Here is a 26,565-nt window from a genome sequence, read left to right as displayed (position 1 = left end):
CCCGCCTTGGCCTCTCAAAGTACTGGAATTATAGGCATGAGCCACTGCGCCTGGCTAAAACATGGTCATTTTTAAAGAAATAGCTTATTTATGAAATTAGATTAACTGAATAGAGCTTAGTTGATAATGAAGACTGGAAAATAATGAACATTTTCTTCATTTAAACAAAACTTTCACTTATTGAAATAACATGATTTCTTAACTAAAAGGCACAAGGAATTAACTTTCAACTTGAATTCATTACGGGTTTAGATAGTACTAGTAGTAATGTATAAGATCTGACCTTTTTGTAATCATTTGATGAAGATGTAAATCTATGATGTTATTTGTGGCTTTCTTTACAAATATAAAATTTGAGTCTAAAATACAAGGTTTGATTTGTACATAGAAGATTAATCTCATTAGAGGATTAGGTTTTTGTTTCTTCACAAACATATTAGTGAACAATGGAATTTATGGAAAGGGGACATTTAGGATAAATTATGTTGGCCTTTATTATGTTTTAAAAGACTGCTCATAAAAGTGACATAGAATGGACATAGTAAATGATTGTAAATTCCTGAATATTAAATATGATTGGCTTGGACTGGTTGTGGTGGTTCATGCCCGTAATCCCAGCACTTTGGGAGGCAAGGTAGGCAGATCACTTGAGGCTAGGAGTTTGAGATCAGTTGGCCAACATGGTGACACCCTGTCTCTACTAAAAATGTAAAAATTAGCCAGGCATGGTGGTGCACACCTATCTGAGCTACTCGGGAGGCTGAGCCACGAAAATCGCTGGAACTTGGGAGGCAGAGGTTGCGATGAGTGGACATTGCGCCACGGTACTCCAGCCTGGGTGATGGAGTGAGCTTCTGTTTCAAACAAACAGACAACCCCCCAAAAACCAAATAAATAAATATGATTGGCTTAGCAGGTGCTATATGATCTGAGTGTTTGTTCCCTTACACCACCAAATTCATATGTTGAAACCTAATTCCCAATGTGATTGTATTAAGAAGTGGGGCTTTCAGGAATGATTACTTCATGAGGGCTCTACCCTCATGAATGGGATTAGTGCCCTTCTAAAGAGGCCTAAGAGAACTTGCTTTGTCCCACCATGTGAGGACACAGAAGGTGCCATTTATGAGGAAAGGCTTTCACCAGACACTGAATCTACTGGTACTTTGATCTTGGACTTCTCAGCTTCCAGAGCTGTAAGCAGTAAATTTCTGTGGTTTATAAGTTATCCAATCTGAGACATTTTGTTATAGCAGCCTGAACAGATTAAACATGTTTTGGGGGAATAACAGTGAAAGAGAATCATCACTAGTTCCTTTAGGAAACCTGAAAACTTGTAACCTTGTGTGTAAGGTGCCCCCCACCACTTCCTTCTTTCTCCCTCCTTTCCTCCTTCCTTCCTTCTCCCAAAAACAAAAGAACCAACACAGAGTTGATAAATTATAAGAATTTTACGAAATTATACCTATTCAGGTACAGTGACTCGTATAATCCCAGCACTTTGGGAGGCTGAGGTGGGAGGATTGCTTGAGCCCAGGTGTTTGAGACTAGCCTGGGCAACATAGGGAGATTCCATCTCCACCAAAAAAACCCTCAAAAAAACAAAAAATTAGCTGGGCATGGCGGCATGGACCTGTGGTCCCAGCTACTAAGGAGGGTGAGAGTGGGAAGTCAAGCCTACAGTGCACCACTGTACTCCAGCTTTGGCAACAGAGTGAGACCCTGTCTCAAAATTTTTTTTTTTTTTGAGATGGAGTCTCGCTGTGTCACCCAGGCTGGAGTGCAGTGGCATGATCTCAGTTCACTGCAACCTCCGCCTCCCAGGTTCAAGCAGTTCTCCTGCCTCAGCCTCCTGAGTAGTTGGGACTACAGGCGCACGCCACCATGCCCGGCTATTTTTTTGTATTTTAGTAGAGACGGGGTTTCATTGTGTTGCCTAGGCTGGTCGCGAACTCCTGAGCTCAGGCAATCCGCCTGCCTCAGCCTCCCAAAGTGCTGGGATTACAGGCATGAGCCACTGTGCCTGGCCTCAAAAAAAATTTTTTTTTAATTTAAAAAATGTAATACTATTTTTAGAGATGGGGTCTCATTTTTTTGCCCAGGCTGGTCTTGAACTCTTGGTCTCATGTGATCTTCCCTCCCTGGTCTCCCAAATGCTAGGATTATAGACCTGAGCCACTGTGCCTGGCTGAAAATTCTTTTTAAAGAGTAAAATACTGGATTAGATGCGACTTTTATTATTAATCTTATTTTGTTTAATGAGTTAAAGACAATCAGTTATTACGATTTGGTTAGATTTGTAAAGGAAATTGGGCTGTTAGCTATCTTTTGACTAAGGTGTTTTTTTTTTTTTTTTCTCTCCTGGGGGAAAGAAGGATACTTGGAAACATTTTTTAATGTAGTTGAACTGATGAGTGCCACATTTTTGATAGCTTCAGAAGTTTATGAACCAGGAGAATGATAAATTGTGTATTTGATTTGAGAAACTGCTGGAAGCAAATGAATAAACTAGAACATTTGTCATCAACATATGTTAAATAGTCATTTTGTTATATTATGGAAACGAAAAAAACTAATGAATACTTAAGGACATTCTCTCCGTGATATGTTTAAGACTCTCCTGCAGCGTTTAAATGTACAACAGATTTCCTGTGACAATAAACTAAGTGATATCTTTTTAAATTTATGTTCTGTTCTTATGGGCAGTTTTCAAAGATACATTCCTCCTCAGAAATTAATTGAAATTGTTAATTTTATAGTGGCATATTTTACATGTTTCAGAATGGGAGCATTCATTCTTAGTAGAGGAAAACCCATCCAGCTTGCATATTTCTCCATTTGTCCTCTAAAGTTTATAAATTGTTACTGGTTGATTCACGGACAAAGTAGCTTTGTTGTACAACATACAGATTTCATTCTATATTTTTCTTCACATTTTTATGCTTGTTAATAAGAACTTTCTGATAGAAAAGAGCAGAATTTTCTCAGACTACGATTGTTTTTAGTGTGATGAATTCAAGCTCAGGGATGCTGGGGGAACAGAAGTAGTGGCAGATGGGGCAACCTGATGCTTTGCAAAGATGGGGTGGTTCATTTTGATTACAGACACTGGCAGTCTGTGAAGTAAAGATATGGAGCCACAATCCATTCTACAGGCTGTACTAACCATGTGTATTGTGGTAAAGCCAAGAACAACTTTGTATGGACATAGTAGAAGGGAAGAGTGGATCCACTTTTAGTTTCCAGGCACACACCCACATATGGTAATACTGTTAACACTATATCTGTGTGTTAACATTGAGCATTGAGGCCAAATGGCATATATATATATATCTCCACACTGCTTTCTACTTTGAATTACAGATGATCTGCTTGGGAATAGAAATTAGAATATAATAGCAGGGTGCCAGATTTATACCTTCTGAATGACAGGATAAGTGGATATTTATTTTTCTTCATTGTTTAAACAGCTACCCTTAGCTATACAGGATAGATTCTTTTATAATTTTAAAAAAGTTGAATTGTAGAAACTATGTAAGCAATAGTAAACAGGAGGCTAGGAAAAGCACAATTGTGGGAATGTAAATTGGTAGAGCCACTTGGAAGGAAGTTTGGCAATATGTATTAAACCAAAAAAATGGGAATGACCCTAGTGCTCACTGGAGAAGCACTCTCTATATGTATCTAAGGAGGCATGTATATGATTTTTCATGACAAGTGTGTGAAGGAAAAAAATGGGTAACAGCCTAAATATGAACAGTAAGTGAATACCTGTATATTACTAATGTTATATAATGAAATACTATATAGCACATAAGGAATGAACTAAATCTGTATGTAGTAAGTTGCATTATAACATGTATCATATGCTAACCACTGTTTCTGTGGGGGTACATCTTATAATAGCATGGAAAAAGATCTCAAAGGAGACAAACCAAACTGATTATCTCTTGGGGAAGACTGAATGGGTACGGGAGGGATTAGGACTGAAGGGAGGAAGTAAGTAGGATTTTATGGTACTGGTATCTTTCGCTTTATATATACAGGGTTTTTGTTGTTTGTTTGTTTGTTGTTTTGAGGCAGTGTTGCTCTGTTGCCCAGGCTGGAGTGCAGTGGCATGTTCTCAGCTCACTTCAACCTCCACCTCTCAGTTTCAAACAATTTTCCTGCCTCAGTCTCCCCTGTAGATGGAATTACAGGCACGTGCCACCACACCTGGCTAATTTTTGTATTTTCAGTAGAGATGGGGTTTCGCCATGTTGGCCAGGCTGGTCTCAAACTCCTGACCTCAAGCCATCTGCCTGCTTCAGCCTCCCAAAGTGCTGGGATTATAGGTGTGAGCCACCACAGCCGGCCTACTTTATGTATACTGTTTGAATTTAGAAGAAGAATGCATTCACTTACTGCTTGTGTAATGAAAAACTAATTTAAAAAATTAGGCCAGGCGTGGTGGCTCAAGCTTGTAATCCCAGCACTTTGGGAGGCCGAGACGGGCGGATCACGAGGTCAGGAGATCAAGACCATCCTGGCTAACACGGTGAAACCCCGTCTCTACTAAAAAATACAGAAAACTAGCCGGGCGAGGTGGCGGGCGCCTGTAGTCCCAGCTACTTGGGAGGCTGAGGCAGGAGAATGGCGTAAACCCGGGAGGCGGAGCTTGCAGTGAGCTGAGATCCGGCCACTGCACTCCAGCCTGGGCAACAGAGCGAGACTCCGTCTCAAAAAAAAAAAAAAAAAAATTAATCCCAGCACAACCACATTTTTTTTCACATTATCATCTACTTCTGTATATATTTTGTGTAGTTTTTTTTTTTTTGAGATGGAGTCATGTGATCTCAGCTCACTGCAGCCTCCGCCTCCCTGCAACCTCCACCTCCCTGTAACCTCCGCCTCCAGGCTCAAGCGATTCTCCTGCCTCAGCCTCCCAAGTAACTGGGACTACAGGCACATGCCACCATGCCTGGCTACCTTTTGTATTTTTAGTAGATGTGGGGTTTCTCCATGTTTGCCAGGCTGGTCTTGAACTCCTGACCTCAGGTGATCCACCTCAGCCTCCCAAAGTGCTGGGATTACAGGTGTGAGCCACTGCGCCCGGCCTAATTTTTGTATTTTTAGTAGAGACAGGGTTTTGCCATGTTGACCAGGCTGGTGTCAAACTCCTGACCTCAAGTCAGGAGGCCACCTTGCTTCCCAAAATGCTGGGTTTACAGGTGTGAGCCACTGTACCTGGCAAGTTTTAAGAATCTTTGTCTTACAGGGCTGGGCGTGGTGGCTCACGCTTGTAATCCCAGCACTTTAGGAGGCTGAGGTGGGCAGATCACAAGGTCAGGAGATTCAGACCATCCTGGCTAACATGGTGAAACCCTGTTTCTACTAAAAATACAAAAACATTGGCTGGGCATGGTGGCAGGCGCCTGTAGTCCCAGCTACTCCTGGAGGCTGAGGCAGGAGAATGGTGTGAACCTGGGAGGTGGAGCTTGCAGCGAGCCGAGATTGCGCCACTGCACTCCAGCCTGAGCAGCAAAGCAAGACTCTGTCTCAAAAAAAAAAAAAAAAAGTAAAAGAAAAAAGAATTTTTGTCTTACAAACATTTTCATGTTTCTATGAACTCTTCATTTATCTATTATTTTCAGAGACAAAGTCTCATTCTGCATGGAGTGCTGGAGTACAGCGGTTCAATCATAGGTCACTGTAGTCTCCAATCCTGGACTGAAGTGATCCTCCCACCTCAGCCTCCTGAGTAGCTGGGACTACAGGTGCACACCACCATGCTAATATGTTTATTTTTTGTAGAGACAGAGTCTCCCTGTGTGGCTCAGGCTGGTCTCAAACTCCTGGGCTCAAGTGATCCTCTCATCTCATCCTCCCAAAGTTCTGGAATTACAGGCTTGAGCCACTTTGTCCTGCTTGAAAAAACATTTTTTCTGAGTTCTTACTGTGTGTCAGAAGTTGTTCTAGATGCTGAGGTTCAGTAATAAGCATAAGGCCTTGGACAAGAGAATAGATAGCACATTCATTTGATCATTTAAAAAATTCTGTCTTTATCCAAAAATATCAATAATATTTAAGGTTCTTTACTGGGTGTTGCGGATACATATAAATAAGGCAGTTTCTCTGTTCTTAAAGAGCAGAGGGGAGATATACAATTCAATAAACAAATTCCATATAAGCTGTGTTATTTTCAAAGCGTTGAGAATTTTATATTGAATAAGTGATTATAAGGAAAGTTATTTTATAGGAGGGACACCTAACTTTAGGTGGTGAGGCATGGAAGCAATTAGAATAGGCTTCCAAAAAATAAAGGAGGGACATTAAGCCAAGCCTTGAAGGATGTTGGATTGTTGTTCAGAGTATGATAGGAGCTCATAGGCAGAGGACACTGCAAGGACAGTAGCAGTGAACATAATGTGGTTAGGGAATGATAAGTAGTTTGCAACAGCTGGAACCTCTCGTATGTCTCTACCTTCTGGTTCTAAGGTTTGCATTTTACATTTTTATCAATTTATTGTGTGTTATAACATTTTAAATCTTTTTGGCCTCAGCGAGAGATTCTCAATCTTGGCAAGTGACATCCCCCTGGGCCCTGTAACCATAGACCAAGCTATATTTTCTTAGTTGTCAGTGGTGCCCCATGATGTAATATCAAAACCTTGTGAAGCACTGTCATTCTCAATATCTGGTCTCATCTAGTTTCTCAAAATTACATCTGTGATAAACTCCTTCTGTAAGAATAATGCTCATTTTTAAATCTCATTTTTAGATGTTAAAAACTTACTTGGCCTTCTGTTTTCCTAGTGGTCTTTTATCTTGATGCACAGAGGATTATTACCTTTATTTTTATTTTTATTTTTTTTGAGACAGAGTCTTTCTCTGTTACCCAGGCTGTAGTGCAGTGGCGTGTTCTTGGCTCACTGCAACCTCCACCTCCTGGGTTCAATGAAATCTCCCACCTCAGCCTAGCAAGTAGTTGGGACTACGGGTACCCGTCACCACACCTGGTTAATTTTTGTATTTTTGGTAGAGATGGAATTTTACCATGTTGGCCAGGCTGGCCTCGAACTCCTGACCTCAAGTGATCTACCCACCTCAGCCTCCCAAAGTGCTGGGATTACAGGTGTGAGGTACTGTGCCCAGCCTGGATTGTGTTCGAAAGTTTATCTGGAATTTAAAACTTATTTCCCCATAGAAATAATGTTTTAAGTGATGATTAGGTTCATAGGGTGGTGGCTTACAGAAAATTAAGTCATAGTATAGCTGAAATACTCTATATTTGCAATAAAAAAGTAGGAGAAACAATACTATGGGAATGCTAGATGAAGCAGAATAATAATTAAATGGAAAAAAGTCATTTAAAAATGTATCTAGGACTGGCTGCGGTGGCTCACACCTGTAATCCCAGCGCTTTGGGAGGTGGAGGTGGGTGGATCACCAGAGATCAGGAGTTTGAGACCAGCCTGACCCACATGGTAAAACCCCGTCTCTACTTAAAATATAAAATTAGCTGGGCCTGGTGGCACATGCCTGTAATCCCAGCTACTTGGGATGCTGAGGCAGGAGAACCACTTGAACCTGGGAGGCAGAGGATGCAGTGAGCTGAGATCGCACCATTGCACTCCAGCCTGGGCAACAAGAGTGAAACTCTGTCTCAAAAAAAAAAAAAAAAAAAAAAAAAATCTAAATGCTACTGCTTGAGAATATGAATAATCTTCACTGCTAGGTCATCCAGCGCTTTTCAGAGATTAATTCAGCTTCAGCCTGTGAGTATTTAGTGATATTAACTACTATTAATCACTTGGAAAGATAAGGTACCCTTAGGAAATTTTTGTCCTTTTGTATAAGGAATTAGGAGTTGTCAGTAAGAGATGGATGATTATGCATATAATGTATATATATATCATATATATTTATATATTTATTTTTTAGTTTTTTGTGTTTTTTTTTGTTTTTGCTTTTTTTGAGATGGAGTCCCACTCTGTCACCCAGGCTGGAGTGCAGTGGCACCATCTTGGCTCACTGTAAGCTCTGCCTCCTGGGTTCGCCATTCTTCTGCCTCAGCCTCCCAAGTAGCTGGGATTACAGGCGCCCGCCACTACGCCCAACTAATTTTTTGTATTTTTAGTAGAGGCAGGGTTTCACCATGTTAGCCAGGATGGTCTCCATCTCCTGACCTCATGATCCACCCGCCTCGGCCTCCCAAAGTGCTGGGATTACAGGCGTGAGCTACCGCGCCCGGCCTATTTTTTAGTTTTTAAGAGACAAGGTCTTGCTCTGCTGCCCAGGCTGGAGTGCAGGGGTTCAGTCATAACTCACTGCAGCCTCCAACTCCTGGTCTCAAGCAGTCCTCCTGCCCTTGGCTTCCCATGTAGCTGGAACCATAGATGTGTGTCACCATGCCTGCCTGATTATTTATTTTTTGTAGAGATGAGGAGATGAGGTCTCCTTGTGTTGCCCCAGCTGGTCTTGAACTCCTGGTGTGAAGCTGTCCCTCCACCTGGACCACTCAGAGTGCTAGGATTGGAGGTGTGAGCCAGTGCCTGGCCTCTTCATTTATTGTTCTTTCTCTTCCTCAGACTGGATAATCAAAATTGACTGTCTTCAAGTTTTGTAATTGTTTTATTTTTTTGAGACAAGGTCTTACTCTGTTGCCTCAGCTGGAGTGCAGTGATGCAGTCATAGTTCACTGCAACCTCATACTTCTCAATTCCAGAATTGTTAATTGGTTTCTTTTTATAATTTCCCATCTCATCTCACTATTGATATTCTCCATTTGGTCTCAAGTATGAGACAGTGTTCTCATACTGGAAGTCATTAGGCATGTTTTTTTTTTCCTTCTTTGAACTTGTTTATAAATAGTTCATTTAAAGTGTTTACCTAGTAAATCAAATGTCTGGACTTGCCTACAGACAGTTTCTATTTAATGCCCTTTTTCCTGTGTGTGGGCTTCATTTTCTTGTTTGAATGCTTTGCAATTTTTTGTTGAAAATGAGACATTTTAAGTACTGTAGTGTGGCAGCTCTGGAAATTGGATTTCCTACCTTAAGGTTTGTTACTGCTATTTGTTGTTGTTCCTGCTGTTATTTATTTGCTTAGTGACTTTCTTGGACTGATTTTATAAGTTTGTATTCTTTTTTGTGTGCGCTTAGTGGTCAGCTAATGATTGGACAGGGATTTTTAAAAATGACTTGAATCTGTAAGTTCAGCCTTGGTTGAGGGATTCTATACTACTCAGGTGTGTCTTCAAATGATGCACAGTCAATTTACAACTCTGCTTTAGCCTTTACTTCCTGCTTATGTGAAGCTTTAAGGTCAGCCAAAGTGAGAGATACGGGAATTTGGGGGCACATGCACAGCTCTCCATATGCAGGTGGCCTTTTGGATTTCCAGGAATATGTCAGAGCCTTTCAAAGCCCTTGAGGACTTGCTGTTTTCCAGGTTTTCCTTTCAAGTTTTTTGGTTAGCCTCTTGTTAGCCCCCTCTGGCAATGTTTTCTCAGGCAGCTGTGAAGTTATATAGTTGCCACTGATTATTTTTAACGAATGCCTGGGAAAAAGTTTTATTTGCAGAGTGAACTCAAAGCCAGATCAAATAAAGACAAACTTTGAGAATGAAACTTTTTAGTGAGCTACCAGATAGGTCAAATATTGACACTTCTTTTGAGAAGCTCTAAACCCATTCTGCCTCCTTCAGTGGCTGCTTGACTGTTGGTTTTTACAGCTTAGGGAGATTTTTGGTTTTCAAAGCTATTGCATAACTGGGGAATAGAACATGTTAAAACACCACAAATACTGCTTTTTTTATGTTTTATTTTTTAACAGAGGTTCAGCCATTATTTATTTATTTTCTTTCTTTCTCCTTTTTTTTTTTTTTTTGAGAGAGTGATCTGTCACTCAGCCTGGAGTGCAGTGGCGTGATCATGGCTGACTGCAGCTTTGACCTCCCAGGTGCTAGCGATCCTCCCACCTAGTCTCCTGAGTAGCTGGGACTACAGGCGTGTGCCACCAATTTTTGTAGTTTTTGTAGAGACAGCGTTTGCCATGTTGCCTAGGCTGGTCTCAAACTCTTGGGCTCAAACAATCCATCTGCTTCAGTCACCCAAAGTGTGAGCCACCGCACTCGACTCAGTCATTTTTCTGGAATAAAGCTCTATGGATTATTGCAAGCATTTGGTTGATTTGTAGAGTTCTGAAAAAGTTGGGTTTTGACAGTTTTTGATAGTGTTCTTGCTGCTTTTTTAGAAGAATGGATTTTCAGAGGTCTTTACCATTCCAGCAATCAGCCTCCTTACATATTATTTTGGAGGGAAAATTTTTATATCCTAAAATGCAAAAGTTATGTGTTCATGCATTTTGATAAGATACAAAACATTTCTATCACCTATGAAAGTTGACTTGTTCCTCTTTCCAGTAAATCTAGCCCATCCTCAGAGGCAATAACTGTTCTGACCTGTCATCATTGATTAGTTGTTCCTGTTCTAAAACTTGGGGAATCACAGATTATCTGCTCTTTTTTTAATCAGCCTTCTTTTACTTAGTATACTATCTGTGAACATCATCCATGTTGTTACATATATCAGTACTTTTGTTTTTTCCTTTTTATGCTGAAAAGTATTCTATAATAAGAATGTATCATACTTTTAAGTTTTTGTTTTTGAGGCAGAACCTCACTATGTTGCCCAGGCTGGAATGCAGTGGTACTATCTCGGCTCACTGCAACCTCCACCTCCTGGGTTCAAGTGATTCTCCTGCCTCAGTCTCCTGAGTAGCTGGGACTACAGGCACTGCCACTATGCCCAGATAATTTTTGTATTTTTAGTAGAGAGGGGGCAAACTCTGTTGGCCAGGCTGGTTTTGAACTCCTGACCTCAAGTGATCTGCCCACCTTGACCTCCCAAAGTGCTGGGATTACAGGCGTGAGCCACACACCCAGCCTTATATCATACTTTTTTGGATTCATTTGTTCATGGACATTTGGCACAAAGTCACCAGTAGCAAAAAAATTGCTAGTTGTAGGCCTGCTCTTGCCTAAGATCATCTACCTGAAGTGGCTCTGCAGTAGCTTTTTTTAGCAGGGACGCTACCAAAGTGACTTTTGGTGGTAGGTGAATTCACTTCAGATCAGCTGCACCAAGCAGATTTACAAATGGTTGGTTGTGTTTCTTTGCTGCATTATACAATTTCTTGTCCTAGGTTTGTAAATTCTTAGCCCACTTTGGCAGTGAAAGGCATATTTCCCAATGTTTATTTATCTCTGTGGTTATCCTCTGATTCAGATGTTGTTAAATTTTCCTCTTTGCCTTTGGAACCAAACTGTTAAAACAGCAATTCCTATCCTGTAACAGAAATCTGAATGCATGGTCCTGCCTTGGCTGTCTTAAGAGAAAGAAATAGAGATGACGAATAGATTTGGTCTTTGCTCTCAAGATACTTAAATATACTTGGAGAGATAAGACAAATATTACCTTTGGAAAAAAGTTATGATATAAAGCAGCATATAATAGGGGAATAGAACACCAGCATACTGGTTTATTGTGAAATATTTTATACCATCTAATGAGTAATAATAATAAAGTACTGAACTTTAAGAAAAAAGCTTACCTTTACAAAAATGGATTTAATTTCATGCATTTCACACATGCATCTGATTTCTTGACTGGAAGTAGAGTATAGTTGCCGCTAGAATTTAGGGAATGCTCATGGTAATGACAACATCCATCCTGTGTCACTGCAGAAGAGGTGAATAACTACTGGTGTAGACAAGGTAACTTCTAAGAGTTTAGAGCATGACAGTGAGCATTGTGCTGCTCTCATGTTTGTTTTGTGCATTGTTAAGTACATAATTTTATTTTCCTTTCATAGACAGTGAGTTCCAATCTCTTCATATGACTTTGTAAAAGCCATTTACATAGATTATCTAAATTATTTTTTATTTTTTATTCTTTTAGACAGAGTCTCTCTCTGTCACCAGGCTGGAGTGCAGTGGTGCAGTCTCTGCTCACTGCAACCTCTGCCTCCCGGGTTCAAACGATTCTCCTGCCTCAGCCTTCTGAGTGGCTGGGATTACAGGTGTGCACCACCATCCCTGGCTAATTTTTTTTTTTTCTTTTTTGAGACGGAGTCTCGCTCAGTTGCCTAGGCTAGAGTGCAGTGGCACGATCTCAGCTCACTGCAAGTTCTGCTTCCGGGGTTCAAGCGATTCTCTTGCCTCAGTCTCCCGAGTAGCTGGGACTACAGGTGCCCGCCACCACGCCCGGCTAATTTTTTTTTGTATTTTTAGTAGAGATGGGGTTTCACCATGTTGGCCAGGCTGGTCTCGATCTCCTGACCTCAAGTGATCCACTCGCCTCTGCCTCCCAAAGTGCTAGGATTACAGGCGTGAGCCACCGCACCTGGCCATTTTTGTGTTTTTAGTAGAGATGGTGTTTCTCCGTGTTGGCCAAGCTAGTCTTGAACTCCTGGCCTCCAGTGATCCACCTGCTTTGGCCTCCCAAAGTTCTGGGATTACAGGTGTGAGCCACCGTGCCGGCCTCTATCTAAATTAAAATGGAGGAGTTGGTCTATTTACTATTGGTACTATAGAAATGATAGTAGTCAGCTTGGGCTACCATCACAAAATACCAAAGACTGGATGATTAAATGACAGAAATATTATTTCCCGTTGGAAATAACGTTTGGTTCCAGCAAGGTTTCGTTTTTGGTGAGGGTTCTCTTCCTGGCTTGCAGACGATAGCCTTTCCTGCTCGCTGCATCCATACATGCTCTTTCCTCTGTGCCTATGTTGTGCTTGAGCCCTCTGGTGTCTCTTCTTATATGAACACTAATCCTGTAAGGTCAGGGTCCTATCCTTACAAGCTTATTTAATAATAATTGCTTCCTTACCCCAAATACAGCCACACTATGTGTTAGGGCTTCAACATATGAATTTGAGGGAAGGACACATACATTCAGTTCATAAGAGAAATGTAAATACAATGTAATATATTTAAATTCTCCCCTAGACTTATCTTCATCAGTAGCACTGACTATATCTTAGAAACAGGCAGACGCCTTGAAATCAGCAAAGATCATTTTTTTCTTTCTTGTCCTTTGATAGCTAATTATTCAGTGAACCCTGTTCAGTTACCTTTATCTCCTGAATCTGCCTTCTTACCTCCCTTTTTACTTTATGCCTCAGGCCTGTAATCCCAGCACTTTGGAGACAGAGGCGGGAGGATCGCTTGAGGCCATGCCTTGGAGTTCTTCTCTTGAGTTCATTTCTTGTGTGAACAAAAGCAGTAAGGGCTTAACTGGTCTTTATACGGCCATTCTGACCTTTTCCCAGTCTGTTTATTGCATTGACACCAGTGTGCATGTAAACCTGATTGTTACTTCTTTGTTTAAAGCCAGGAAAGGATTTTTAACATTGCTTAGAATGTCCTTCCATAAACTTGTACCTGATAACCTTTATCAGTTAGGTTTAAGTCTGGATGTATATTAAACAAAATAATAGTTTAAATAAGACATAAGGGTTTATTGTTTTCACACGTAAATCTGGAGGTAGGATATCCAAGGGTCATATGGCAGTTCCATGGTCATCTAGGTTTTTTTTTTTTTTTTCCAGCCCAGAGGTCTTTTACTTTTTTAACATCTATTATGCCATGAATTCATAGGGAATAGGTTCCAGCAGCTCAGGCTCCTTCCCATTGGTTCTCACAAAGTGTGCTTCTCTGGGTGGAGCAGGCTGGTGCTTCAGTTGAACCCAGGTACCTTTCTCTTTGGCTTCTTTCTTATTCTGATCATTTTCCTTCACGTGTTTCAGGAAGCTATCTCAGTTCTTAGAGTGCTTAATGTGCTCAATACGCACATTAATTCTCTTGGCAAGAATCTTGCCCTTAACTTGTTTGTTTACAGTGCCAACAGCATGCTGGGTAACATGGTAGACTCTTACAGTTTTGCTATGGTAACGCTTGTGGGTCATTCCTTTTTGAACAGTACCCATTCCCTTGATGTCTACGATATCACCTTTCTTATAGATTTGCATATACGTGGCCAAAGGAACAACTCCATGTTTTCTAAAAGGCCTAGAGAACATGTATTGGTTGCCTTTCCTCTTTCCCTTTGTGTTCATCATTTTGGCAAATTGCTGGAAGATGGCGGTTCCGGCCAAAAGGCCATCTAGGCTTTTAAAAATCTTTTTGACCTCGCCATCCTTACTGTATGGCTTATAACTTTGACGTTCACTCAAATATAGATGTGTAAAATGGCTGCTGGAGATGCAGTCATTGTATCTGAGTGCCAGGTGGGAAGAAGAGATAAGGGCAAAAGGATATTTGCCAGCTGTTACCTTTTAAGAAGCCTTCTTGGAGGTCCCCCCTAGTCATTTCTACTACATTTCATTGACTATTTCTAGTTGCAAGGGAAACTGAAAAGTATAGTCATTTAGCTAAGGACATTATCATCTTGACTAAAGTCAGGGTTCTGTTTTGTCTGCCCATTATCATTCTAACCTCATTTCTGGCAACTCTGCTTCTTATACCCTATACTTCATTTATATCATACTACTTGCAATTATTTGATTATCCGTGCCACTTTATTCTTTTATATGTGTTTTCCCTGCACAGAATAGCCCTTTGCTTTTTTTTGGCCAGGTGAACCCCTACTCTTTAGGAATCACCACTTCTTAGAAGCCTTTCCTGATTATTCCCTATTTTGGAACTCCATCGAATACCTCTACTTTAATGTTTCCTATCTGGTATTATAGTTATTTTTGTTGTGTCCTATCTTTTCTACTAAATTTTCAAGTATTAGAATATGGAGACTACGTATTACTCATCTTGACTGATATAAGTAGACATTTAATAAATGCCTGACAGCTGGATGTGGTGGCTCATGCCTGTAATCCCAGCACTTTGGGAGGATGAGGGAGGTGGATCACCTGAGGTCAGGAGTTCAAGACCAGCCTGGCCAACATGGTGAAACCCTGCCTCTACTGAAAATACAAAAATTAGCCGGGCGTGGTGGTGCGCACCTGTACTTCTAGCTACTCGGGAGGCTGAGGCAGGAGAATTGCTTGAACCTGGGAGATGGAGGTTGCAGTGAGCCAAGATCACTCATTCTAGCCTGGGGGACAGAGTAAGACTCCATCTCAAAAAAAAAAAAAAAAAAAAGAAAGAAAGAAAAAAGCCTGGTACAGTAGACATTTAATTAATGCTTGTTGAAAATAATCAGATAAAAGTACAATTTAAAAATAGCTAGGAAGGGCCTGACACAGTAGTGCATGCCTGTAGTCCCAACTACTTGAGCAGCAGAGGTGGGAGGATCACTTGAGCCCAGGAGTTGCTGAAAGGTTGGTATGAAGGTGATGGGGGTTTGGGTAGGTGGTAGATTAGTGCCTGATTGCCTTGTGCTGCAAGGAACCAGAGAGTCTAACCACTCCTCGTAGACTTTCAACCAATCTCTACTTTTTTTCCGCAGCCTCACCTTTTGCCCCCCTAACTTTTGTGGTAATTGGTACCATCCATTTCTGAGCCTTTTGGGGCTATGGTCAGGGTAAATTCGTTTGCTTCTTGTTTGAATTTCTGGGCTGCTAGTGCTTAGGTTTTAACTTTCTTGGGTTGGCTTAAGTCAGTGACCACTTCAGATACTTAATGTGCACCAGAAAATTTTGACTGTCTCTTAGGTTCTAATTTCTCTCTTCTCCTATTGTTGTGTTTGTGAGTTTAAAAAAAAATTTCAATAGCTTTTGGGATACAGGTGGTTTTTCGTTACATGGATGAAGTGTACAGTAGTGAAATCTGAGATTTTAATGCACCGATCACCCGAGTAGGGTACATTGTACCCATTATGTAGTTTTTTTGTTTGTTTGTTTTATTTTTTGTTTTTTTGAGACGGAGTTTCGCTCTTGTTGCCCAGGCTGGAGTGCAATGGCACCATCTCGGCTCACCGCAACCTCTACCTCCCATGTTCAAGCAATTCTCCTGCCTCAGCCTCCCGAGTAGCTGGAATTACAGGCATGCACCACCATGCCCGGCTAATTTTTTTTTGTATTTTTAGTAGAGACGGGGTTTCTCCATGTTGGTCAGGCTGATCTTGAACTCCCGACCTCAGGTGATCCGCCCACCTTGGCCTCCCAAAGTGCTGGGATTACAGGCGTGAGCCACCACGCCCGTCCCATTATGTAGTTTTTTATCCCTCTGTCCTTGTGAGTTTATATCTTTTATTCTCACTGTAATTTTACTGAGAGAGGGATACAGGGAGAGAGAGAAGATTTCTCAGAAGTCTCTTTTTCCTTTTCTGAAGCTACTTTTTCTTTCTAATACGAAGATAACTAATATTTCCTTGTTTAAAAAATTTACCACACCTGGGCCGGGCACGGTGGCCCATGTGTGTAATCCCAGCACTTTGGGAGGCCTAGGCTGGCAGATCACTTGAGGTCAGGAGTTTCAGACCAGCCTGGCCAACGTGGTGAAACCCCCTCTCTACTAAAAATATAAAATTTACCCAGTGTTATGGTAGGTGCCTGTAATCCCTGCTACTGGGGAGGCTGAGGCAGGAGAATCGCTTGAACGTGGGAGGTGGAGGTTGCACTGAGCCGTGATCACGCCACTGCACTCCAGCCTGGGCAACAGAGTGAGACTCAGTCTCAAAAAAAAAATAAAAAAAAAAAAAAAAAATATTACCACACCTGTAATCCTAGCACTTTTGAGAGGCCAAGGCAGGTGGATTGCTTAAGCTCAGGAGTTTGAGACCTATCTGGGCAACATGGCAAAACCCCATCGCTACTTAAATATTCAAAAAATTATCCACACGTGGCAGTGGGAGCCTGTGGTCCCAGCTACTTAGGAGGCTGAGGCGGGAGGATTGCTTGAGCCTGGGAGGCGAAGGTTGCAGTGACTGAGATCATGCCACTGCACTCCAGCCTGGGTGACAGAGTGAGACCCCATCTCAAAAAAAAAAAAAAAAAAAAAAAACAACAACAAAAACCACAGAACAGAACTTAGGCTTGATTCTGTTATATTTTCTGTCTTGCTTAAATTTTTATTTTCAAAATTTTCAACATTTCACTGTATGGTGAACATTTTAATGTATTTATTTTCAGTAAATATGGATCTATAGGAACATTTCAGTGTCTGATATTCTAAGTGTATACAATAATTTATTCAATCTATCCTTTGTTGATGGACATTGTTTGCTTCTTATAAATGCTTTAAAAGTTTATTTATATGTACATTTCCCAACAGTTTAAATGAATAAATTCATTAGTTATCACATGGCTACATATATATATATATATATATATTTTTTTTTTTTTTTTTGAGACAGAGTCTCACTCTGTCATTGTCCAGGTTGGAGTGTAGTGGGGCTATCTCAGCTCACTGCAACCTGTGCCTCCTCAACTCAAGCAATCCTCCTGCCTCAGCCACCTGAGTAACTGAGTAACCCACCACCTAGGCTGGCTAATTTTTGTATTTTTAGTAGAGGTGGGATTTCACCATGTTGGCCAGACTGGTCTTGAACTCCTGGCCTCAAGGGATGCACCTGCCTCCGTTTCCCAAAGTCCTGGCATTACAGGTGTGAGCTATCGTGCCCGGCCACCAGATTATATTTTTAAAAAGCATGTTACCAAGTAGTTCTTCAAATAATCTGTAACCAACAGTATAGGAGATTACTTATACTGTTATATAGGTAATCTATTAGATTAATATACAATTAATATATTAGATTAATTTTATGATAATATATTCTAATATGTTATTCTAATATTTAATCATATATTATTCTAATGTTATTCTAATATATTATTCTAATGTTTAATTTTCTTTCTCCTTCACTGGAATGTGAACAACCTAATTTGTTGCTAAAGCCATTAATGAAAATTAGGCATCTTGAAGAAATACATATTCTGCAGCCAAAGTTACCTCCTTCAATTGCAAATGTTAATATTATAAATCCAGTTTTAAATAAAGTACCTAATAGTCATACTTTTCTCTGGCTACTTATTCACCTAGTCGTTCTTATTGTTTTATCATTGCTCTACATGTTGATGAACCACGAACCCTCCCTTCCTACCACAAGCATTTATTGAATTGATTAGCTGTGTGCCAAGCACTCTTTAGTCTTTATCTTTTTTTTTTTTTTTTTTTTAAGACAAAGTCTCGCTCTGTCACCCAGGCTGGAGTGCAGTGGCACGATCATGGCCCACTGCAGCCTTGACTTCCCAGGCTCAAGTGATCCTCCCATCTCAGCCTCCTGAGTAGCTATAGGCACGTGCCACCATGCGTGGCTAATTTTTCTGTTTTTGTAGAGACAAGGTCTCACTATGTTGCCTGGGGTGGTCTCTGACTTCTGGCCTCAAGCCATCCTACTGCCTTGGCCTCCCAAAGTGCTATGATTGTAGGTATGAGCCACTGCACCCGGCCTAGTCTTTATCTTGCTGGTGCTTTCTGCCTTAACTTGATAAGTCCCCTTTTCCTGGCCCTTGGAGCACATACTCTTCTGCTTATCTTTCTTTTCTCCTGACTATTCCATATCAATTTTCTTCTTCTCTCTTAGTTTTTCCCTCTGTTTCCTTCCTGTTGTAGAACTACAAACACTGGCTTCTTGTAGTTTGGTATGTCTCATTATGCTGCTTCTTCATGGTTTTAATTACTACCTCTATACTGATGACTCCTATCAAACCTCTCTTAAGCTTTATATTTAACATTCTAAAACCCCATTGCATTTTCCAGGGTTTCCCATATTCAGTGTTTGAGACCTATCTGGTCTCAACCATTTTCCAGGGTTTCCCATATTCAGTGTCCTTAAAGTTTATCATCTTTTTTCCTGACTTACCCCTTTTTTTTTTTTTGAGACAGAGTCTCGCTCTGTCGCCCAGGCTGGAGTGTAGTGGTCTATCTTGGCTCACTGCAAGCTCCGCCTCCTGGGTTCACGCCATTCTCCTGCCTCAGCCTTCCAAGTATCTGGGACTACAGGTGCCCACCACCATGCCCAGCTAATCTTTTGTATTTTTAGTAGAGATGGGGTTTCACCGTGTTTACCAGGAGGGTCTCGATCTCCTGACTTCGTGATCTACCTGCCTAGGCCTCCCAAAGTGCTGGGATTACAGGCGTGAGCCACCGCGCCTGGCCTTTCCTGAGCCTCCCAAAGTGCTGGGATTACAGGTGTGAGCTACCGTGCCTGGCCTTTCCTGACTTATTCTTACATTCTCTGTCTACAAAATAACATAATCCTTGAAGTTTCTCAGTACTGGCTGGGCGCGGTGTCTCATGCCTATATTCCCAGTCAAGGTGGGCAGATCACTTGAGGTCAGGAGTTCAAGACCAGCCTGGCCAACATGGTGAAACTAAAAATACAAAAATTAGCCTGGTGTGGTAGTGAGCGCCTGTAATCTCAGGTACTTGGGAGGTTGAGGCAGGCAAACTGCTTGGGGAGACAGAGGTTACAGTGATCTGAGATTGTGCCACTGCGCTCCAGCCTGGGTGACAGAGCGAGACTCCGTCTCAAAAAAAGGAAAAAAAAGCTTCCCAGTACTGCTTCTACTCTCAGTCTAGCTTCAAGTTCTACTGACCCTCTGGATATTTCCCAAATTTAGCTCCTTTTCTTGTAGTAGCAGGCTGTCGCTTCCAGATTTGTTCTGTTCTCTATATTACTGGTAGAGCAAGCTATCTGAATTATATCTAACTGTGTTTTGTTTCTTGGCTGCCTGCAGTTTTTATCTGAGTTGTATCTGACTGTGTCCCTTCCTTATGACAGGACAGAGTCTCTGTGACTTGGTCTCACTACCTCTCTAGGTTTATCATTTGCTACTCTGTGCTTTGTTTATTTTGCTGTAGTAAGATACTTTTACCATATATTTCTATACTTCATTGTACTTTGAAGCAAACTGTAATTTCTGACCAGCATGTCCCCGTTCATTTTGCTTGGTTTAGCCTTTAAAATTTAATGTAATCCTCTTCACTGGAAGAATTTGTTTTCTCTAGCATGGGTCAAAGGTACCATATCTGTGCCTCCATTGTGATTGTGGTACTGATCATGTAATAGTAAAGGGTGTTTATTTCTTTGTTCTTGTAGATAGAGATTGTTCCATATAGTGAAAAAAAAGTTTTCAATGCATAAAATAATGGCCCAGTATTTTTTTTATTTTTGATAATGAGTATCTAAAAATTTTAGGTTGTTAATATCATCTGTTTATTATTTTCTTTGTAAATAATGACAAAATCCAAGCTAAACTTGAGGACTATTCTCCACGTGGATGGAGATGTACTCAAAGAGTACAAATAATATAATTTTTATCACAAAGGAGATTAATGTATTGCTACTGAAAACATCAATGCCAGAATCCAATGGCATTTAGCTTACCTGCTAATTTGAAATATTCGTTACTTCTTCTTTGCCCCTGCCTAAAATTTGTATGCGTATATTAAAGTTTTGTCTTTTGAAAATTGAGGGTTAAGAATTTTGGCTTGGCGTGGTGGCTCATGCCTATAATCCCAGCACTTCTGGAGGCCAAGGTGGGAGGATTGCCTGAGCCCAGGAGTTCAAGACCAGCCTGGGCAACATGGCAAGATCCATCTCTTTAAAAAAAAAAAAAAAAAATATATATATATATATATACTTATTTTCTAAATTAGATTTGAAAATATTAGAATTATGACTAAATGTCATAGAGTTTGTTTTACTTAACCAAAAAAGAAGTGTAATGTTTGCCAATTTTTCTTTTTTTTCATTTATTTATTTTTTTGAGACAGAGTCTCGCTCTATTGTCCAGGCTAGAGTGCGGTGGCATGGTCTTGGCTCAGTGCAACCTCCGTCTCCCAGGTTCAAATGATTATCGTGCCTCAGCCTCCCAAGTAGCTGGGATTATAGGCGTGCACCACCATGCCTGGCTAATTTTTGTAATTTTTGTAGAGATGGGGTTTCGCCATGTTGACCAGGCTGATCTTGAACTCCTGGCCTTAAGTGATTCACCTCTCTTGGCCTCACAAAGTACTGGGATTATAGGCGTGAGCCACTGTGTCTAGCCTCAATTTTTCTTAGGAACCAGGTTGAAAAAAAATTATGAGAAACCTCTTTTCTCTCCTAATTTCTTACCCGTCTTCTGTTTCCAAATTGCAGTTACAGATGTAGAGCTAAAACGACTGAAGGATGCCTTCAAGAGGACCTGTGGACTCTCATATTACATGGGCCAGCACTGCTTCATCCGGGAGGTGCTTGGGGATGGAGTGCCTCCAAAAGTTGCTGAGGTAATCGTTTTGTTCTAAGTTTTCCTTTGAGGTAGTTATCCACCAGCCTAAGTTCCTGAGGGGCCCTCTGCTCTTAACAGATTTGATCTTACCTGTAGTTATTTTTCTTCCTGAGTGAGTAAACAAGGTTTTGTTTTAGATGTCAACATGGCTGTGTTCTTAGAGGCCACATGGGAGTACTGCAGAGCTGTAATTCTGTTTCTTTTGTACTTTTGAGCTTTAATAGCCACTGATTATGATCATGGGAACATTTCCATGGTTGGTTTCTTATTCTTAAAAAGTTAATCTCTGTGACATAAAAATTTTTATGTTGCAAATATGTTTTGTAAATTTTATATTAAATAAAACTTTTGCATATGGTAAAACATAGTTAATTCTATAAAATTAAATGTTGCAAATGAAATACTAGCTTATTTGGACTTAATTAAATTTTTATTTAAGTTCTACTAAAATGTTTAGGTAGAGATAAAATGTGCTAACTTGATATAAATATTCTCTTTCTAAAAATAATATGTTGAGCCAGGCGCCACTGTGCGTACCTATCATCCTAGCTACTTAGGAGGCTGAAACAGGAAGCTTGCTTAAGCCCAAGAACTCGAGTCCAGTCTGGGCAACATAGTGAGACATTGTCTCTAAAAAAAAAAATAAAATAAAAGTTTACTATTTTGTAGTTATATACACAGATGTGCATTTTGTAATTCTAAATGAGAAATAAGAATAAAATTTATTGGCTGGGTATGTTGGCTTATGCCTGTAATCTCAGCACTTTGGGAGATCAAGGCAGGAGGATCACTTGAGCTCAGGAGTTCCAGACCAGCCTGGGCAACATAGCAAGACCTCGTCTCTACTTAAAAACAACAACCAAAAAAAATTAGCAGACGTGGTGGTGTTTGCCTGTAAGTCCCAGGTACTCAGGAGGCTGAGGCAGGAGGATTGCTTGAGTCCAGGAGATTGAGGCTAGAGCAAGCTATGATTGCACCACTGTACTCCAGCCTGGGTGACAGTGAGACCTTGTCTGAAAAGAAAAAAAGAATAAATTTTATAAGATAATAAAAGTTATGGCCAGGCGCAGTGGCTCACGCCTCTACTCCCAGCACTTTGAGAGGATGAGGCGGGTGAATCATGAGGTCAGGAGTTCGAGACCAGCCTGGCCAACATGGTGAAACCCCGTCTCTACTAAAAATAGCAAAAAATTAGCTGGGCTTAGTGGCGGGTGCCTGTAATCCCAGCTACTCAGGAGGCTGAGGCAGGAGAATTGCTTGAATCCGGGAGGTGGAGGTTGCAGTGAGTCGAGACCATGCCACTGTACTCCAGCCCGGGCGACAGAGTGAGACTCTGCCTCAAAAAAAATATATATATATAATAGAATTTTAGACTTGGTATATTATATAGAACCATTCTTTGCCATTTTTAATTAACCCCGGTTTCTTTTTTTTTTTTTTTTTTTGAGACAGAGATTTGCTCTTGTTGCCCAGGCTGGCATGCAATGGCATGATCTTGGCTCACTGCAAGTTTCGCTTCCCAGGTTCAAGCGATTCTCCTGCCTCAGCCTCCCGAGTAACTGGGATTACAGGCACCCACCACCATGCCCAGCTAATTTTTTTTTTTATTTTTAGTAGAGACAAGATTTTACCATGTTGGCCAGGCTGGTCTTGAACTCCTGACCTCAGATGATCTACCTGCCTTGGCCTCCCAAAGTGCTGGGATTACAGGCATGAGCCACTGCGCCTGACAGACAGTTTCTTTTTTCTTTTTTTTGAGACAGAGTGTCACTCAGCTGCCCAGGCTAGAGTGCCATGGCATGATCTTAGCTCACTGCAACCTCCACACCCCCAGGTTCAAGCGATTCTCCTGCCTCAGCCTCCTAAGTAGCTGGGACTACAGGCACGTGCCACCTTGCCTGGCTAATTTTTGTATTTTTAGTAGAAATGGGGTTTCACCATGTTGGGTAGGATGGTCTCAATCTCTTGACCTTGTGATCTCCCCACCTCAGCCTCCCAACACAGGCATGAACCACCTCATCCGGCCGACAGTTTCTATTTCTAACATATGTTGTGTGCTTTTGACTCTTGTGATTTATATAGTATTATATAGTATAGAGATTGCATTTGTTTTTGTTTGCTCTTGCTTCTCTAGTTTTTTTTTTGAGATGGAGTCTGACTCTGTTGCCCAGGCTGGAGTGAAGTGGCACGATCTCAGCTCACTGCAACCTCCGCCCTCTGAGTTCAAGTGATTCTCCTGCCTCAGCCTCCTGAGTAGCTGGGATTACAGGCATCTGCCACCATGCCCGGCTAATTTGTTGTGTTTTTAGTAGAGATGGGGTTTCACCATCTTGGCCAGGCTGGTCTTGAACTCCTGACCTCATGATCCACCCGTCTTGGCCTCCCAAAGTGCTGGGATTACAGACGTGAGCCACCACGCCTGGCCTTCTCTAGTTCTTTTAATTGTGATGTTAGGGTGTCGATTTTAGATCTTTCCTGCTTTCTCTTGTGGGCATTTAGTGCTATAAATTTCCCTCTACACACGCTTTAAATGTGTCCCAGAGATTCTGGTACACTGTGTCTTTGTTCCATTGGTTTCAAAGAACATCTTTATTTCTGCCTTCATTTCGTTATTTACCCAGTAGTCATTCAGGAGCAGGTTGTTCAATTTCCATGTAATTTTGCGGTTTTGCGTGAGTTTCTTAATCCCGAGTTCTAATTTGATCACACTGTGGTGTGAGAGACAGTTTGTTGTGATTTCTGTTCTTTTACATTTGCTGAGGAGTGCTGTACTTCTAATTATGTGGTCAATTTTAGAATAAGTGTGATGTGGTGCTGAGAATGTATGTTCTGTTGATTTGGGGTGGAGAGTTCTGTAGATGTCTGTTAGGTCTGCCTGGTGCAGAGCTGAGTTCAAGTCCTGGATATCCTTGTTAACCTTCTGTCTCATTGATCTGTGTAATGTTGACAGTGGAGTGTTAAAGTCTCCTGTTATTATTGTGTGGGAGTCCAAGTCTCTTTGTAGGTCTCTAAGGACTTGCTTTATGAATCTGGGTGCTCCTGCATTGGGTGCATATATATTTGGGAGAGATAGCTCTTCTTGTTGAATTGATCCCTTTATCATTATGTAATGGCCCAAGATGGCCAAATAGGAACAGCTTTGGTCTGCAGCTCCCAGTGTGATTGATGCAGAAGACGAATGATTTCTGCATTTCCAACTGAGGTACCTGGTTCATCTCATTGGGACTGGTTGGACAATGGGTGCAGCCCACGGAGGGTGAGCTGAAGCAGGGCAGGGCATTGCCTCACCCGGGAAGCACAAGGGGTCAGGGGATTTCCCTTTCCTAGACAAGGGAATCTGTGTCAGACTGTACCTAGAAAAACAGGACACTCCTGTTCAAATACTGTACTTTCCCCAAGGTCTTAGGAACCAGCAGAGAAGGAGATTCTCTCCCGTGCCTGACTCCGCGGGTCCCATGCCCACGGAGCCTTGCTCACTGCTAGCGCAGCAGTCTGAGATCAAACTGTGAGGCGGCAGCCTGGCTGAGGGGCGTCCACCATTGCTGAGGCTTGAGTAGGTAAACAGAGCTGCCAGGAAACTTGAACTGAGTGGAGCCCACTGCAGCTCAGCAAGGCCTACTGCCTCTAGACTTCACCTCTGTGGGCAGGGCATAGCTGAACAAAACGCAGCAGACAACTTCTGCAGGCTTAAACGTCCCTGTCTGACAGCTCTGAAAAGAGCAGTGGCTCTCCCAGCGTGGCGTTTGAGCTCTGAGAATGGACAGACTGCCTCCTCAAGTGGGTCCCTGACCCCCGTGTAGCCTAACTGGGAGACACCTCTGAGTAGGGGCCTACAGACACCTCATATAGGTGGGTGCCCCTCTGGGACAAAGCTTCCAGAGGAAGGATTGGGCAGCAGTATTTGCTATTCTGCAATATTTGCTGTTCTGCAGCCTCTACTGGTGATACTCTGGCAAACAGGGTCTTGAGTGGACCTCCAGCAAACTCCAACAGATCTGCAGCTGAAGGACCTGACTGTTAGAAGGAAAACTAACAAACAGAAAGGAATAGCATCAAAATCAACAGAAAGGACACCTACACCAAAATCCCATCTGTAGGTCACCAACATCAAAGACCAAACGTAGATAAAAACTACAAAGATGAGGAGAAACCAGAGCAGAAAAGCTGATAATTACAGAGAATGACTTTGATGAGTTGACCGAAGTAGGCTTCAGAAGGTCGGTAATAACAAACTTCTCCGAGCTAAAGGAGGATGTTCGAACCCATGGCAAGGAAACTAAAAACATTGAAAAAAGGTTAGACGAATGGCTAACTAGAATAAACAGTGTAGAGAAGACCCTAAATGACCTGATGGAGCTAAAAACCATGGCATGAGAACTTTGTGATGCATGCACAAGCTTCAGTAGCTGATTCGATCAAGTGGAAGAAAGGGTGTCAGTAATTGAAGATCAAATTAATGAAATAAAGTGAGAAGACAAGGTTAGAGAAAAAAGAGTAAAAAGAAATGAACAAAGCCTCCAAGAAACATGAGACTATGTGAAAAGACCAAATCTACATTTGATTGGTGTTCTCTCAGCAAAAGCCCTACAAGCCAGAAGAGCGTGGGGGCCAATATTCAACATTCTTAAAGAAAAGAATTTTCAAACCAGAATTTCATATCTAGCCAAACTAAGCTTCATAAGTGAAGGAGAAATAAAATCCTTTACAGACAAGCAAATGCTGAGAGATTTTGTCACCATCAGGCCTGCCTTACAAGAGCTCCTGAAAGAAGCACTAAACATGGAAAGAAACAACTGCTACCAGCCACTGCAAAAAGTGATGGGGAGAATGGAACCAAGCTGGAAAATACTTCAGGATATTATCCAGGAGAACTTTCCCAACCTAGCAAGGCAGGCCAACATTCAAATTCAGGAAATACAGAGAACACCACAAAAATAATCCTCGAGAAGAGCAACCCCAAGACACATAATTGTCAGATTCACCAAGGTTGAAATGAAGGAAAAAATGTTAAGGGCAGCCAGAGAGAAAGGTCAGGTTACCCACAAATTGTAAAGACCATCAATGCTGTGAAGAAACTACATCAATTAACGGGCAAAATAACCAGCTAACATCATAATGACAGGATCAAATTCACACAAAACAATATTAACCTTAAATGTAAATAGGCTAAATGCCCCAATTAAAAGGCATAGATTGGCAAATTGGATAAAGAGTCAAGACCCATCAGTGTGCTTTATTCAGGAGACCCATCTCACATGCAAAGACGCACATAGGCTCAAAATAAAGGGATGGAGAAAGATCTACCAAGCAAATGGAAAGCCAAAAAAAGCAGGGGTTGCAATCCTA

The 26,565-nt window shown here is 41.4% G+C and overlaps 1 protein-coding gene across 3 annotated transcripts in view; it reads left to right on the top strand.

Moving 5' to 3' along the window:
- The window catches only part of USP32 (ubiquitin specific peptidase 32), a 221,372-nt gene that overhangs the window by 27,464 nt on the left and 167,343 nt on the right, over nt 1-26,565 (top strand). For all 3 annotated transcript variants that reach the window (XM_023204689.2, XM_023204687.2, XM_023204688.3), the window contains exon 2: nt 21,090-21,217. In XM_023204689.2, the coding sequence (XP_023060457.2) occupies nt 21,090-21,217 (128 nt within the window). The remainder of the gene's footprint in view (nt 1-21,089; nt 21,218-26,565) is intronic.

Source organism: Piliocolobus tephrosceles, chromosome 16 (assembly GCF_002776525.5).
Source record: "Piliocolobus tephrosceles isolate RC106 chromosome 16, ASM277652v3, whole genome shotgun sequence".
Taxonomy (NCBI): domain Eukaryota; kingdom Metazoa; phylum Chordata; class Mammalia; order Primates; family Cercopithecidae; genus Piliocolobus; species Piliocolobus tephrosceles.
The sequence above is the reverse complement of the archived record's forward strand: the minus strand, read 5'-3'. Positions and strand labels throughout refer to the sequence as shown.